A 17,383-nucleotide genomic window follows, 5' to 3' on the forward strand; every position below is an offset into this window, starting at 1 on the left:
CTGTATGGCGGTATTGGTCAGGTCTGGTGTGGCAGTGTTACCCAGTCAAAGTTTGGTATACCTGTAGTGCCCTGTATATACATGTACTGTATAGATGGAGTAGGGGGTCCTGTATATACATGTACTGTATAGATGGAGTAGGGGGTCCTGTATATACATGTACTGTATAGATGGAGTAGGGGGCCCTGTATATACATGTACTGTATAGATGGAGTAGGGGGCCCTGTATATACATGTACTGTATAGATGGAGTAGGGGGTCCTGTATATACATGTACTATATAGATGGAGTAGGGGGTCCTGTATATACATGTACTGTATAGATGGAGTAGGGGGTCCTGTATATACATGTACTGTATAGATGGAGTAGGGGGTCCTGTATATACATGTACTGTATAGATGGAGTAGGGGGTCCTGTATATACATGTACTGTATAGATGGAGTAGGGGGTCCTGTATATACATGTACTGTATAGATGGAGTAGGGGGTCCTGTATATACATGTACTGTATAGATGGAGTAGGGGGTCCTGTATATACATGTACTGTATAGATGGAGTAGGGGGCCCTGTATATACATGTACTGTATAGATGGAGTAGGGGGTCCTGTATATACATGTACTGTATAGATGGAGTAGGGGGCCCTGTATATACATGTACTGTATAGATGGAGTAGGGGGTCCTGTATATACATGTACTGTATAGATGGAGTAGGGGGTCCTGTATATACATGTACTGTATAGATGGAGTAGGGGGTCCTGTATATACATGTACTGTATAGATGGAGTAGGGGGTCCTGTATATACATGTACTGTATAGATGGAGTAGGGGGTTCTGTATACATGTACTGTATAGATGGAGTAGGGGGCCCTGTATATACATGTACTGTATAGATGGAGTAGGGGGTCCTGTATATACATGTACTGTATAGATGGAGTAGGGGGTCCTGTATACATGTACTGTATGGATGGAGTAGAGGGTCCTGTATATACATGTACTGTATAGATGGAGTAGGGGGTCTACCAGTTATTACTGTGGATGTTGTGAGGCAGCTTCCCTAGCAACCATTGCTCCCTGTGTTATATCACCTGTGTTTGCAGTGAGGAGATTTTCCCATTCATCTCTATGGGGCGCCTCTCTTTCCCCTCCCCCTTTCCTCCTGTACATCTGGTGGGGACGGGACCTTCGCAATAACCTTCCCGGGCACCCAATGTATCTGTGTGCCAAATTTGGGGTCAAATGGTTCAGGCGTTTGAAAGTCTATAGAGGACAGACAGACAGACAGACAGAAGGACAGACAGACAGACTTTCATTTTTATGATATAGATGGGGAATATTTATCAGACTAGTGTAAAGTAGAATTGGCCCAGTTGCCCCTAGCAACCAATCAGCTTCCACCTTTCATTTTCCAAGGAATCTGAAAAGTGGAATGATTGGTTGCTAGGGGCAACTGAGCCAGTTCAATCTCTCTCCATGTATTTAAATAAACAAATGCACCCACATATAGTACCACTAAAAGTGTGAACTCATCCCACAACACACCATTGTCAGTGAAAAAAATACAAAAATGATGGCTCTTATGCCATCATTACAGTTCTCCATCATGTCTAATGCCTCCATTTAAAGACCACTTAATAGTAAATTGTTGTTTTATTCCCCTTAAAAAAGTGAATAGGCATTTAACAAATGATACCAACATACAGTAGACATATTGTAAATGTGAATTAATAACAAAATTATGTGGCATGAGTATCCTTCTTACAATCAGAACATTTCACATTTGGAAAAATGTAAATGTTTCCATTATTTTTACTTACAACATTTATTTAAATGTCCTGCAAAAAATAAGCCCTCATACAGCTCCGTCATTGAAAGGATAAGAAGGAGGAGAAGATATAATTTAAAGAGTCACTGTCATATTTTTTTTTTCTTTTTTTGCAGAAATCAATAGTCCAGGTGATTTTAAGAAACATTGTAATTGGGTTTATTAGCCAAATATGCCATTATCTGCATTCAAAAAGACTTTACCCCAGGTCCACCCCCCCTCCTCTTTTCCATTCACTGCAAAATATCAGGAAATTGTGACTTGTTGCATTAGACACAACCCTGTCTGTTCTATAGAGAGGGGAGGGGGGAGGAGGGACATGAGTCGGCAGCAGAGAGCAGAGAACAAAGGATTACACAGTGGTAGAGATGAGCGAACCGGGTTCGGGTTCGAGTCGATCCGAACCCAAACGTTCGGTATTTGATTAGCTGGGGCTGCTGAACTTGGATAAAGCTCTAAGGTTGTCTGGAAAACATGGATACAGCCAATGACTATATCCATGATTTTCACATAGCCTTAGGGCTTTATCCAAGTTCAGCAGCCACAGCTAATCAAATGCCGAAAGTTCGGGTTCGGATCGACTGAAGCATGCTCGAGGTTCGCTCATCTCTACGCAGTGGTATTCAAAGGTCTGAGAGGTCAGTGCTTACTGTCAAAGGAGATAGCCAGGTGATTAACTGTAGATTAACTCTTTGTTGTCCTGTTTTGGTGCCTCATCTCTCTCCACCCCTCCCCTCTCCATAAGCAAGCCATGTAGATGGGGGGAGAGCTTCAAACTGTTTTTTTCATTATAAAAATGCATTTTTCAGCTAATAAACACAATTAGAAAGTTTCTTAAAATCGCCTGTACTATTGATATCTGAAAAAAATAAATAAAACCAAAATCATTGCAAAGAGAAGGGGTTAAAGGGGAACTATCAGCAGTTTAGACAAATCTAACCTGCTGACAGCTCCCTATTGGGCATTGGGGCACTGAGGATGAAGGTAAGTCTCTTACCTTCCTCCTCTGCACTGTTCCCATGCGGTTTGTAGAGTAATCCTGTGTCCAGTAAAGTCGTTTGTAGCACTGCGGGAGCACTGATCTGGCCTGCAGTCAGAGGGCCCGCTGTCCAGTGCTTCAAACAGAAAACGCAGTGCTTCAATCTAAACACAGGATTATACAACAAACAGCATGGGAACAATGCCGAGGATGAATGTAAAAGACATACCTTCATCGCCAGCGCTCCATGAACAGTAGAGAGCTATCAGCAGATTAGATGAATCTAACCTGCTCATAGTTCACTTTTTCACACACATTCTACCCTATCACATTGCATATGACTGCCAACCATGCCTTTTTTTCTGGCCAAATGTATTACCATTATTAATTCCATGCTGTGTTTCCAAAAAGTAACTTTTTTCAGTATAGAGGTTACACTAATAAGTTTCAGAGAGTTTGCACAGATTCTTAGTTGCTGTGGGCCTCCTTGGCTTCATGTCATAAGCCTCTTCTTCTAGTCCATAAGTGTTTTGTCTATTTTCATTTTAACTCTGCACTGAAAATAACACTTTTCAATACTCTCCAGGGAGGTATAAAAAGTGCCTAAAACACATATTAAATTTGCAGCATGGTATGTGTGCCTGTTTTGTTGCTAGAATTCTGGCACATTTTCTTCAGTAAATCGCCCCTTTTGAATTACACAGACTAATAATAAGTAGTCTTGATAGTGCTAAAATAACAGGGTGAATAAAAGAATTGCAGCTCATGTGTTATCAGGACACAGGTCGTGTTTCATTTCTTCGAATCAACAATAGCAGATGACAACAGTGTAACATAGGCAACATTCTTAGGTAATGATAGAGCAAGGCTGGGCATGTTGACCCTGAGAGCAGTTGTGCCAGTATCCTACTTTATCAGCAGCTGAGAAAGCAGACGTGGTACCACCAGTCACAACAGGAACGACTTACTGTTGAGTCAAATCCCCTGGGGTTAAAGCTACATCCTGAACCCCTGGCTGTCTCATAGGATCTGTAGGCACATCAGGCACATCTGCAAGTTAGTGCAGGCCACCCAATTCAGCAGCACTTTTTCTCAGGTCTGTGGGTCCTACAGAGCAAAGACATGCCTCAAAAGCACCACAGTCCCAGGAAAGTAAAAATTGGCCACAGGCCTGAATACTACCCTCTCTTTTAGGATACGTTCTCACATACCTAGGAATGCATGTGGCTGAAACCACGCTCTCATGCATTCACCAATACTTGAACAATGATGCTGAGATTGATTGTCAACATCACTGGTGAATGCATGGGCGCGTGGTTTTGAACACATTTGTTTCTAGATTCTATAATACCATGCCTCGGGTTTATGTTAAAGGGGTTGTCCTACCTAATTGACAAAATTATGCTTCTGTCTGGGCTGTGGGGGAAAAAAACAGGGCCTATACTTACCTGTCCTGCTCCACCACAGCAGCCCAGTCCACTAGGCCACCCGCTGTCCTCATTCTGACAACGTTTGGTGGCATGCCATAGGAAATGGCTGTTAAATGGGTTATCCAGGATAAGAAAAAGCATAGCTACTTCTTGCAAAAACAGCACCACCCCTGTCCCCAGGCAGTGTGTGGTATTACAATACAGCTCCATTCACGTCAATTAAACTGAGCTGCATAACTACACCCAAACTCAGAAAAGGAAAGGTGCTGTTTATGGAAGTGGCCTGGTTTTTATAAGCCTGGACAACCCCTTTAACTATAGATGGCACTATACTGGCTATGCTATATGGCCATTTCCTGTTGGAATGGCACATCACAGGTAACAGGACAGTTAAGTATATAGCACTGTTGTGTCCCCCGCAGCCCTGGCTGAAGCATAGTTCTGTCATTTAAGTTAGATAGCACCTTTTAACTGACAAGGTGACTGGACAGCTTTAGAAGCCTTTATTAAGCCTAGGGTTGTCTTAATAATCCAGTGAGGCCTAGAGATTGAATTGTTGGACTGAAAAGGTTAAGGGCTCCTTTAACCATAGATGACACTATACTGTCTATATACTATATGGCCATTTCCTGTTGGAATAGCACATCACAGGTAACAGGTACAGGTAACAAGACAGGTACAGGTAACAAGACAGGTAAGTATGTAGCACTGTTGTGTCCCCTGCAGCCCTGTCAGAAGCATAGTTCTGTCATTTAAACTGGACAGCCTCCTTTAACTGAAAAGTTGACTAGACAGCTTTGGGAGCCTTTATTAGGGTATGTGCACACTGAGAAAAAACATGAGGAGGACTTGTGTCAGATTCCACCGCTGGTCCCCACGCGCTCCGGCTTCAATCTCCGCCTGTGCCATAGACTTCATTCTATGGTCAGACAGATTCTGCCGTCCACCCGAAGAATGAATGGGTTCATTCTCTGCGTGGATGATGGAATCTGTCTGTGCATAGAATGGAGTCTATGGCACAGGCGAAGATGCGGCTGCGAGCAGGTTCAAGCTGCGGAATCCACGGCGGGTGACCCACCCCTAGACCTCCCAATGAGAGAGATAGCAGGTGGGATTGAGTGAGGGGTCTGTGGGTGGGGGTTCTGAGCAGAAACTCTGCGCCGATTCCGTAGTGTGAACAGGCCCTAAAAGGGTTAAGAGCCTTTTACACGATTATTGTGAAAAAAAATTGTTAAATAATTTGAATTTAAGCAATAATCTTCCGGTGTAAACGCAGCAACGTGTCACTTGTCATTCGCTAAAAAGTCACTTAAGCAATTTATCTGCACATGTCAAAGGGCCTATTACCCGGCTGATCAACAATGTAAACGTGCTCCGATCTGCTAGATCATCGCTCAACTCTTGAGCCTATTACACAGCTCGACCATCATTAGTAATGTCAGTGCAGCCGTTGCCAAGTTAGGAAATAAGGAAGTTCATACATACCTGACCGAGCACCCCGGTGCTTCTGCCAGCTCCCTGGTACTTTCCTGTCTTCTGCATGGTCCCGCAGCTGCCGCAAGTACTGCAGAGATGGACTTTGAAGTGACTGGCCGCTCAGCAAAGCGGCCTGTCGCTTTAAAGACCGCCTCTACAGTTCCACCGGTGGCTCTGGACAACAGGGAGCATAGTCAGGTATGTATGAACTTTATTATTTTTTTAAACAATCATCAGCCGATTATTTCAGGTCAAGACTAGAGATGAGAATATACATTATGAACAAAGCGAAGCACTTCGTATGCTCGGCAGTCGGTTTATGCACCGGCTGCCTCTGATCTCCATGACGCTCCACTCTGGGTGCCTAAAAAGGTGGATCCAGTCCTGGGAAACTTGGAGAAGTTGACTTGCCGACTGACGACAGTCTTGGGAATCTGGGAGATGCCGACTGCCAAGTAAACAACAAGTCAGGACCTAAAGACTCGATCAGCCGATAATCATTGTCATTGGCTGATAGTTGTCTTTAGGTGCAAATACAACAAGGAGTTAAAGGTACGGCACCATCACTCACAAATGCATTGAATAAACAATATACAGTACCATGCTAAATAATACACATGTAGTTAATAAGTCTTTAGATATAAATTTTACCATATTTTAGATATTATTTTACCAATATTTAATTTATAAATGCCCAAGTGCATATAACATAGATTTTATAACTGATAACCATATTAACTTACGTTTTTAAAACCCCTGTAGAGAACTTGCAACTCTCGTTTTGAAAACTTTGTTTGTGCTTCAAGTTGTTCAAGTCCTTCTGGCCGATAACAAACTGTTGCCATTTCAAGTTCATCTTCTATTTTATCTGCAAAACAAGAATATGAATAAATAGATTTAGATAAAGAATACAAAATATAATAGATTATGTTTAATATAAATGTATTGATCTAATTCAACAATACCAACAGGTATAAGCACAAAAGGGCACATTTTTAAAAATAGACACATTTTTAGGTTAGATCTGGCACAAACACATTATATAGTCATATATGATCAAGCAAACACACAGGGCCACCTCACCACTGTGCTAACCCAGAAGCGCACATGGAAGTGCAAGGCGGCATCAGGAAGCAACAAATGAAAGACAGAAACTAGTGCTGCTCCATTATACTCTGCTGTAGGGCAACAACGCAGGTCACAAAAACACTCTTACTCCAATGCATTTGTGGCACTAGTGGCCTTTAGCCATTGATAATGTTAGTGCCAAACAAAAGAGAATACAAAGAGAGTCCCTGCCAATCACATATACATAAGCGGAACATTGCAAAGCTAACAAACATAAAAGAATCATTTACAAAACATATTTCCAAAAATGAAATAAATCATTGGGACAGCGCTCATCCAAATGAAATCCGCAAGAAAGGCAATGAAGAGATTTTACTCAATGGGTGATAGTGTGTGCAAACAACTCCCATATCACCAAAGAGCCACGTGAAACACAATGATCTGTCCATCAGATAAGTGATAACCATTAAGGAGAGCAGGCACATCCGTAAATCCAAAACGTTCCAAAGTGTGGACAGTGGTCAGCTCACATGTAGGAAAACATAAAACAGGGATTGCGCTTAGGACTAATAGGGAAAAGAAATTATTAGGAAAATCAGGATAGCTGACATACTCACTCCACATGAGGGGACAGACAATGAAATTCCCCCTCCTAGTCAGCATAAGCATAGTCCTCACATGGCATCCTCAAATGGACAAGTTTATTGTCTACAATTGGAATAAACTTGTCCATTGGAGGTTACCAGTGTGACGACTATGCTTATGCTGACTTGGAGGGGGGATATAGATGATTTCATTGTCTGGCCTCCCATGTGGAGTGAGTATGCCAGCTATCCTGATATTTCTAATACTTTCTTCTTACTATTAGTCCTGAGCGTAATCCTTGTTTTCTGTTTTCCTATACACAACATTTCCAAAAACAAATAGGAACACATATATAAACTCTCCACTATTGCAAATCAAAGGACATTATATCATTTGATGAACCGGTCCATAGTGTGTCAGTAATTATTCCATATATAAAAAGAATACTTTGAGAAGAGGTATGGTTTACATTGGAAACAAGTAGAGGAGTTTGCAATTGTCTATGTTGCAATAAAGAGGCTATGTTGTTAAATCTGCAGCCAGATGGATTCAACTGCTTTTCAGCAATACTAATAGAACACAAAGGGCATCAGCAGAGAACAATGCCGCTAACGTTAAAGTACCAAATACACAGTATAATGAATTTGTCCATAACACATAAGAGCATGGAACCTATAATGTAAAAGTAAATCATAATGTTTGTTCAAACCTTTAGGGGGAAATTGTTTAAATTGGCATATCCAAAAAGCTTGCAAGTGAGGAGCGTTTTGACACAATCTCCTCCTCAGGAAACCTACATGTGCCAAACAAGTGGGTTTGTTGACATTTCTAGAGGCTAAGGGCCCTATTACACAGAGCGATAATAAGCTGAATCAGGTCAATTTGGCAGATTATCGTTCTGTGTAATAGTGGGAACAATTAACCTAAAATCGCCGGGTGCGCATTGCTACATGTAATAGGAATGCATGGGCGACAGCTGATGTAGTAAAAAATAGTAGTAACTTACCTTACCACGTTCCCCGGTGTCCTCGGAGGCCTTCCCCAGTGTCTAGTAGATCGGTGCTTGTTTACACTTTTTGATTGGGTCATCTAATAAGATCCTAATATCAGGAAACCTATGTGACACATGTTGGAAATTTTAAGTGTTAACGCAAGAAGTGTATCTGTTGTGAAGTTGGTACAGACAAGAGTTTTCCCCTTCAGTTACAGAAATTTTTTATAGATGAAGCAATATATAAATTGTAATACCATCTTTGCTGTCTGCACAGTTTTGGGTATCCAATATGTCCCATTCTCCCAAAGTTGGGATATGCAGTCATATTTTGGACATTAGGTCCTAACACCTCTTTGCTACAGTACACTCAGTGCAGCTCAGGTTATTGGGCATGTGAGTCGAGCAGAGGAGGATACCATTATAAAGCTTATTGGATATGCCAGCTAGCTACACTGTACAATTGCCCCTAAAGGCATAAATGTCAGGATTTCATTTCATATTATTAGCTCAATGCTCTTGCCTACTATGTGCCCTTTCACATTATTGAGCTTTATTATTTAACATAAACATCATTGGGGCTGATTACTAAGGTGTTCACAGCAGGAAATCATCAGGTTTTTGTCCATTTTCCCTTTTGGTTTAATGTCCTGACACATTTACTAAACCTGACACAACCCAGAAAAAAAAACAACAACTCTTTTTTGTCAAAAAACCCACCAGGTGGGTATCTCATGGGTGAGTCAGATTTATTACGCAAACCATAATTTTTTTTTATGAGTTTTCAATTCTAAAAACCAGCCACTTCTTGGGTAGTGGGATGGTCGGGTTTTAGTTTTGTCCTGTGAAAAACCTTCCAGATTTACCAAGGGCACTGACCACATTAATGGATTGGATGCAAAAAAAACCCCAGACACAAATGATAGTATAACAGCTTAAAATTGACCAATTGTTAATAAATGAGGCCCATTGCTGATGTCTTCAATTTTTTTTATTTGTATATGAACAATAACTTAAACAGGAGCTGAGCTGCAGTAATACAGCATGGCCACCAACTGCTTCTGGTTCTGTTTATTGATGGGCCGCTTAAATCATAGGGCAAATGGTGCCTGTATACCGGGCCCACTGGTTAAAGGGCCCCCCAAGCAGGCTGGCCGTTGCAATGTTGTGGTCGCACAGGACGCAGGCTGACAGTCTGTCAGGGAGGGCGCCATCGAGATGGGTAAGTAATTATTCTACTTACCTATCCCGATGGCGTCCCCTGCAGGGCCCCCTTGCCCACCAGTGCGCTCTGCAAAGTAACTATAAGCACTCGCAAGGAGTGTTCATAGTTACCTGCAGCAGAACTGACAGAGCGGGAGCCATCGGCTCCCTCCGTCAGAGACTCTTGTGGCTTTGCCACTTTCAAACCACTTGAAAATTACCCAGGCTTATAAAGTAAAAAAAAAAAAAGGCTCATGCTAAATTCATATGGAATGCATGAAGGCACTGTATTCTCTTCTAAATGCAATGCTGCAACCAAGCAAGAAATATGTAGATTGTAGCCATACAAAAATACAGTATTGGGTTCCAAAATTACTATGAGACCCACATACAAATCAACACTACCAAGAATTATAATGGAGGCCAGATAAGACCCCAAAATGTGTGGCTTGTCTGTGTACAGGAAGAAATGACTGTTCATTTAGCATCCTTGAAAAGCTGTGTGTTGCTCACAATGTTTACTTAACACACATAAAAAGTATGGAAAAGATAATGATGTCTGTTATTAACCATATCAATACCTTACAGATCTATTCTAATGCCTATAAAAAATAAATAAATAAATAAATGAAACCTTTTGAATACATTTGTGTTGGAATGTTAATACTGAAAGCAAATACTGTACATTGACCACTAGGTGTAGGCCTACTGTATTTCAGCTTGGGCTTACTCCATTTAAGCTAGACTCTGCTGCCTTGTCCTATAGCACCACTAGAGGTCCCTAGAACAAGTGTAACCAGGAAAAACACGGGAATCTTAGTACAGTATAGTACAGTAAGTATAGAGAACAATCCTTTTTCCATAGAATTTTCTAACATCTTGGTAACTAGGCTAACTAAAAGGGAAAGCTAAGTTTTGAAGCAAATATGGGATACTACACAAACTGCATTCAAACAGAATATATACTCCATTAAATCCTTTTTTCTCTTATGCTTTGCATCTTCAAAGTGACACTGTCACCCCCTTTGTGCATTCTGACATCTCTACACAGGTGTAAAGGGTAAATTTAGCGTTTTTTATACCTTATTTCAGATCATACGTCATGGTGCTTGTTCAAGTAAAAAGTGTCCTTTTATCAACTGCAGATTGTATTAAGTGGGCGTGGCCTCACGGCATTAACGCCACTTAGCCCCGCCCACAACGACGCAGTTGGTTCCGCCGCCTTGATGCCCATTGGTTGGCCGACGTAAAGGGGGTGGGGTCTAGACCTTTCGGCCAGCCTGTTCCAATGGGCGTCAAGGGGGCGGGGCCAACTGTGGCATTGTGGGCGGGGCTAAGTGGCGCTAATGCCGCGAGGCCCCGCCCAGTTAAGACAATCTGCAGTTGATAAAAGATGACTTTTTATTTGCACAAGCACCTTGACGTATGATATAAAACAAGGTATGAAAACCGCTAAATTTACCCTTTACACCTGTGTAGATGTCAGAATGCAAAAAGAAGGTGACAGTGTCACTTTAAACATATGTGTCACAGAAAAAAGAAAAAAAAACTTAAAATTTAACAGATGTCAAAATTTTTGTTAATTGATCACAGACTCAGCATTTAGACCACAACTGGTCAAGAAAATGATGATTCGGGTGTCCAGGCTGTCCAGCGTCACTTTTGCCATGCTATGAATCTGGATCAGAGATTTTTGGAATATGTCTATAAGATGTTGGAGTTTGTCCTGGCCCATAACACGTACCAGTTTGCTAAAAAATGGTACCATCAGTGGTCTGAAACGGCAATGGGAAGTCCAGTAGCACCAACATTTACATCTGGCAGATTTTAAAGAGCCAAAGATTTTTAATGTACAAAATCCTCATTTAGTTCATCCAGTATATAGAAAACATAGTAGTTGCATGGAAAAAGTCCAAGGAACAGTTTAATGCAGCTTGACAGGGTTACCCACAGGTGATATCTTCTTCGATCTGAGGCATCACTTTTCATTTTCATCTGGCCTAGGCCTCCATGATGATTTCTTTCAGTTACAATTCATCTCTTTAGAACCTGCTAGACAAACATCTTAGGCACCACACTTTCCCTTCAACCTCCTTCCCTTTTTCCTACCTATAGGGTCCCATACAGTACTAATTCCACAGTTTGGTGTCATGCACAGTATAGTGAGTAGGTATGTGGGTTGCCCCCATATTTGGGATCCCCCATACAGTAATAAGGTCCCCTTTTATGACCTTTCATATAGTGATAATGCCCCCTGCTGTGCCCCCACAGTAATAATGCTCCCTGCTGTGTGCAGCCCCCAAAGTAATAATGCATCCTGCTGTGTACAGCCCTCCTGTTGTGACCCCCATAATAATAAAGCTCCCTGTTGTGACCCTCCTATAGTAATAAAGCCCCCTGTTGTGATCCCCATAGTAATAATACCCCCTGCTGTGTACAGCCCCCTTAGAAATAAAGCCCCCTGTTGTGACCTCCAACATGGTAATAAAGCCCCCTGCTGTGTACAGCTCCCTCAGTTATAATGCCCCCCTGTTGTGACAACCCCCATAGTAATAAAGCCACCTGTTGTGACCACCCCCATAGTAATAATGCCCCTGCTGTGTACAGCCCCCTTAGAAATAAAGCCCCCTGTTGTGACCTCTGACATGGTAATAAAGCCCCCTGCTGTGTACAGCCCCCACAGTAATAATGCCCCCTGTTGTGACCACCCCCATAGTAAAAAAGCCCCCTGATGTGACCACCTCCAATAGTGATAAAGCCCCCTGTTGTGACCACCCCCCATAGAAATAAAGCCCCCTGTTGTGACCTCCGACATGGTAATAAAGCCCCCTGCTGTGTACAGCCCCGACAGTTATAATGCCCCCTGTTGTGATCACAACCCATAGTAGTAATGCTCCCTGATATATACAGCTCCCCATCGTAATTGATGCCCCCAGCTGTGTACAGCCTCCCACAGTAATAAAGCCCCTGTTTTGACCCCCCCCCCAGTAATATTGCCTCTTGCTGTAAAAAGCCCTCCTCTCACCCTCCCTCGTGTGCTTCAGCATTAAAAAAAAATAAAAAATACATACCTATTCCAGAGAGCTGTTTTTTCCATCTTCTTGCTTCTGGTTTCTCGCTCCCAGAGATCATTTCCTGGTTTCTCATAGACTGCAGACACGAGGTGCCCACAGCCTATGACAATGAATAGAGCAGCAAATTATTGAATTTTCATATGAATTTTATGTTCTATCAATCTAATATTTATTTATAAAAAACAGAACAACACTTTCTCACAAACAAATAGTTAGAAATACCCCGTTCCTCCATATATCAAGGGTAGGTGGTAGGGAAAAAGTTGGAGGTTACTATTTGGCAGTTTGTTTTGAGCTACAAGAGTCCATTGTGCTGTTCTCTTCCTGGATAATTGTATATGAGCAGCAGTGTAATATGTAGATATCCTGGCTCATATAGAGAAGGAGAAAAGAGAGAAAGAGGCCGAAATTAAATAGGTATTCTGGGCAAAAGTAAAAAATGGGGTGTGGTGGGATAATTATAAAGAATTCCTATTTACCTGTCTTTGTGGCCCCACAGTGCAGTGTCACGGCTCATGGTCTCGGTAAGGCTACCGATCCTGTAATGTCACAGCCCCACTCAGCGGGACACAGTTGTAGTCACTGACTGGCTGGGGCCATGATGAGTCAGGAGCACAGCTGTTGACAGCGGATAAATCTAGGCCTATGTCTGACCTCTTGTATCTGGCATTGTTAGCAATTTTTCTTTGTATATGGTGAATATTTAGTTAGAAACATAGAAGATTATGAGCAGGAAAAGACTACCTGCACCATCTAGTCTAGTTTTCAGTTCTTCAGGACATGGTGGCTGGAGACTGACTGCATCCACTGTGCACACACAAAGGAGAATCTGCATTATATCTTTGCCTCATTCACTCAGAGGTCGCCTCAGAATCATGTAGGACATTAGTAAGAAGCTGCTGAGCCAGTTCTACTTCACACCAGTGTGATAAATAACCCCCCTGGTGTCTGACTGGCCATTAATGTAAGAGCCGGAGTTGGAGCCTGTTAAAATTCAGGATTTGGAGTTGAAGTTGCGGCTTGGGTCACCAACTGGAGACAGTTGGGGGGTTTTCATTGGAGGACTGATCAGTTTATAACGTGTAGAACCACATACAGTATGTGATATATGTAGTACTGTGGTCTATACTATATTGTAACAACTATACATCCTTTGTATAAGAGATTTGGTGAGCATGTAAGTAGTGGGAAAGGTAACCCTAGATTATAAACCATATACAGACTGTTTACAATGGTAAAACTGAAAACATGCATTTCTTAGGCCTATTACATGTTAACTACAAGTGGTTATCACCATATAGTAATACTACAGAAAGATCATCAGGTCAGAGGAGAGGCACTAGTACTAGAGATGAGAGAACCTCGAGCATGCTCGAGTCCATCCGAACCCGATCGTTCGGCATTTGATTAGCGGTGGCTGACGAAGTTAGATAAAGCCCTAAGGCTATGTGGAAAACATGGATATAGTCATTGGCTGTATCCATGTTTTCCAGACAACTTTAGAGCTTTATCCAACTTCAGCACCCCCCGCTAATCAAATGCGGACTGATTGGGATTGGATGGACTCGAGCATGCTTGAGGTTTTCTCATCTCTAACTAGTACCTATGAGCCTAAATGAATGTTCTGTCATAATTCTGAACCATGCTAACATATGTATTTTTCATATTTTAAAGAATAACACTAATCAAACAATTGTATTGTTATTGTTGTAAACGTTTTATCTTTTATAATGATTTCTGTCTGTATGTAAACATTAATTGCTCAAATTACAACAAAAATTGGTTCCAGTATGACCATTGTATGGTGAAAATATTAGGGTAATATTGAGGTTTGTCAAACATGGTGTAAAGTAGAATTGGCTAAGTTGCCCCTAGCAACCAGTCAGATTCCCCCTTTCATTTTCCAATGAATCTGTGAGGAATGAAAAGTGTCTATTAACTAAATGTCAGACAAATTATAAACTTGCATTTCTTGGCAATAAAAGAGTGAATCAAGAAACGGTGGAAATATATGTGATCAGGCGCCCTATTCTATAACAGTTTAATCACTTTTGGGGGGAGAGATTGGCTAAAGGTCCTGTTTAATCCCTTCACATCGGCTATACAGTTATATACTGTATGTTGGGGCCCCATGCCAGTTGGAGTGTACATATACATTCCTAGTGTAAAAGTGAAGGGGACTGTAATGTGTGCAGCGCTGCTTCAGTGTTGGCAGCACCGCAGACACTGGAGTGCCAGCAGCCACTACAATAACAGACAGAAGCAATGGCACTGCTGTCCATCAATAATACCTTAACCCATAACACATTCAGGGCCTTATTGCCCAAGTAACAAAACCTTCCTATTTTTCCACTGACATAGCCATATGAGGGCTTATATTTTGCATGACAAGTTTTTTGGTACCATTTTAGAATACTTTGGACTTTTTGCGTGTCTTTTTAATCATAGCATTTGTTTAAAGGGGAACTCTGGGTAGAGGTTAAAAAAAATTAAACTTCTGCAGAAGCATAACGCATTACTTACCTGTCTATCTCAGTTTTGAAACTACCAAAAATCCATTTGTTTGTTTGTTTTTTTGCTCTGTATTGTGTTTCTGTCCTTCCTGGTTTGGCATTTCCCAGAATGCAATGCCTTCATCACAGCCCCCACCCATTACAATCAGAAAAATTAGTGCTGCACCTGCTTCTGGCTGGTCTGAGAAGGTAAATCACTCAGGGGATTGGGTTATCCAGCCAAGCCTCCTGTCTGCATCATCAGCAAACACACACAATGTGAGACAGAGGCATGTAAGATTTGTCTCCTAAGGGGGGATAGCAGAAGGAGCAGGAGACAATTTGAATTGGCACATAGGTCATTTTTTTCACTTCCTGGATTTCTATCAGCTACCTGTGTGGCAGAACCGTACAGATACGGTAATACATTGTATAGACACATCTATATAACTTTTAATGTACTTTTAATAGAAAACAAGTTTTTCTTAGCCGGAGTTCCCCTTTAAGCATTTTTTTTCTGTGTTCACTATGCGGCAAAAACAATAAAACTATTTTATTGTTCAGGTCGTAATTTTATTACATGTACATGTTTATTTTTTGTACTTTTTTCATGTCCAACAAGGGGATGTTTTCAGTGATCATTAGATTACTACTGTAATACACTGAACTGGCTATTTAGTGCAGTGTATTACAGCGTGCATTGATATACCCGGCAAAGTCCCGGCTGCAGACTTTGGGGCCCCACCACTGCCATGGAGACGCATTTGGACAGAGATCTTTGCCATCCAAAAGCCAATGGGTAAGTATGCAGGCCGTATACTCTTGACACGTCACGGTCATGATCTGACCACAGCATGTAAAGGGTTAATCTACCAGAAACAGTAGACACAGCGAGGGCCCAGCTATCACACTGACAGCAGAGCTCCCACTATCTCAGCATGTGGGACCTGCAATGCCTTATTCTAAGCCTATGGTAAAAAGGTGTTGACCTAGAATAAGCACCCTAATGATCACCGTGAAAAGGCATATCGGTGGTCATACAGGGTGTCAGTGACAGGAGCAGTACCTAAGGACAATATAGGCAATATCAAACATACTCTTTATTTTTAGTCTTGTTAGAGCATGTACTGCTATCTCTAAATGAGTCAGTAAAATTAACACTTTTCTTACCTTTTTTTAATAAATATTCATGAATCTTGATTATTTGTTGCATTGACTGACGCTACTGTTTTTTTTGTTTGTTTGTTTTTAGCATACATCAGTATTTTCTGTGCAGTTTGTTGTTGTAACCTTAGCATTAACATAAAGGTTGACATACCCTTACTATCCTTCACATCCACTTCCTCAAGTAGATCTGGCCAATCTAAAAGTTTACTATATTTAAGTAAACATAGTACCACCATGATGACTAATTTTCTTCATGCCTATTATACAGTGAAATCCTTTGCTATTTAGAATAATCAATGCAAATAGCCCCCAATAGAAATCAAGGACTTTAGTACCAAAAAGACAAGGACATTTCCTTCTTGCCAGCATTGCAATTTTATAATAACCATGTATAATAACTTAGTCATGAAATAAAATTTAGTGATTTCTTTTTTCACATGTGAGAGCAAAGATGTTATCTACCTACTAAAGTGTCCCCGTGGGGAAGCATATGTAGGTCAAACCTCTTTTCCTATTACAATCTGACTGAATGAACATAAGTCAACGATTAGGAGCTTTGAAAACAGGCAAAGAAAAAAAAAAAACGAAAACGAAAAAAAAAACAAAAACCTTTAAATGAAAAGGTAAGTTTGAAGGAACAATGGTGATATTCTTTAGGAAAGAATAGGAAAATTGTTTTAGTTGGGATCACTGAAGGTGTAAAGTAAGTTACTTTAACCTTTTTGCTGAGTGGATAATTTTTATGCTTTTCACATGTACAAATAAAACTTCCCATTTTTTAAACACTTGTCACTTTGTTAACATGTCACCATGTACTTTACAGTAACATAACTTTGCATCAAAACTTTGTTTTGATGCAAAGTTTTGTTAAAAAAAATGCATGACAATAAATGTTTTAGTGTTTTAGGGCCAGTTCACACAGAGTAAAATTGGGCGGTATTCTCTGCTGCAGAATCCCGACAGCCTCTATGTCATACTGGCAGTCTATGGGAGGCTCGTGGGCGAGCCTCCCATAGACGGCCAGTATGAAACGGAGGCTCGTGGGATTCGGCGGCTGAGAATCCAGCCAGTTGTGTGAACTCAGCCTTAGATGTGC

The 17,383-nt window shown here is 41.3% G+C and overlaps 1 protein-coding gene across 6 annotated transcripts in view; it reads right to left on the bottom strand.

Moving 5' to 3' along the window:
* KCNIP1 (potassium voltage-gated channel interacting protein 1) overlaps positions 1–17,383 on the bottom strand; it is a 156,035-nt gene that overhangs the window by 43,272 nt on the left and 95,380 nt on the right. For 5 of the 6 annotated variants that reach the window (XM_069954297.1, XM_069954281.1, XM_069954288.1 and 2 more), the window contains one exon: positions 6,451–6,575. In XM_069954297.1, the coding sequence (XP_069810398.1) occupies positions 6,451–6,575 (125 nt within the window). Of the gene's footprint in view, positions 1–6,450; positions 6,576–8,366; positions 8,408–17,383 lie in introns of those variants that run through there. The other variant, XM_069954315.1, reaches the window with a different exon arrangement.

The sequence above is a fragment of the Dendropsophus ebraccatus genome, chromosome 1, assembly GCF_027789765.1.
Source record: "Dendropsophus ebraccatus isolate aDenEbr1 chromosome 1, aDenEbr1.pat, whole genome shotgun sequence".
NCBI lineage: Eukaryota > Metazoa > Chordata > Amphibia > Anura > Hylidae > Dendropsophus > Dendropsophus ebraccatus.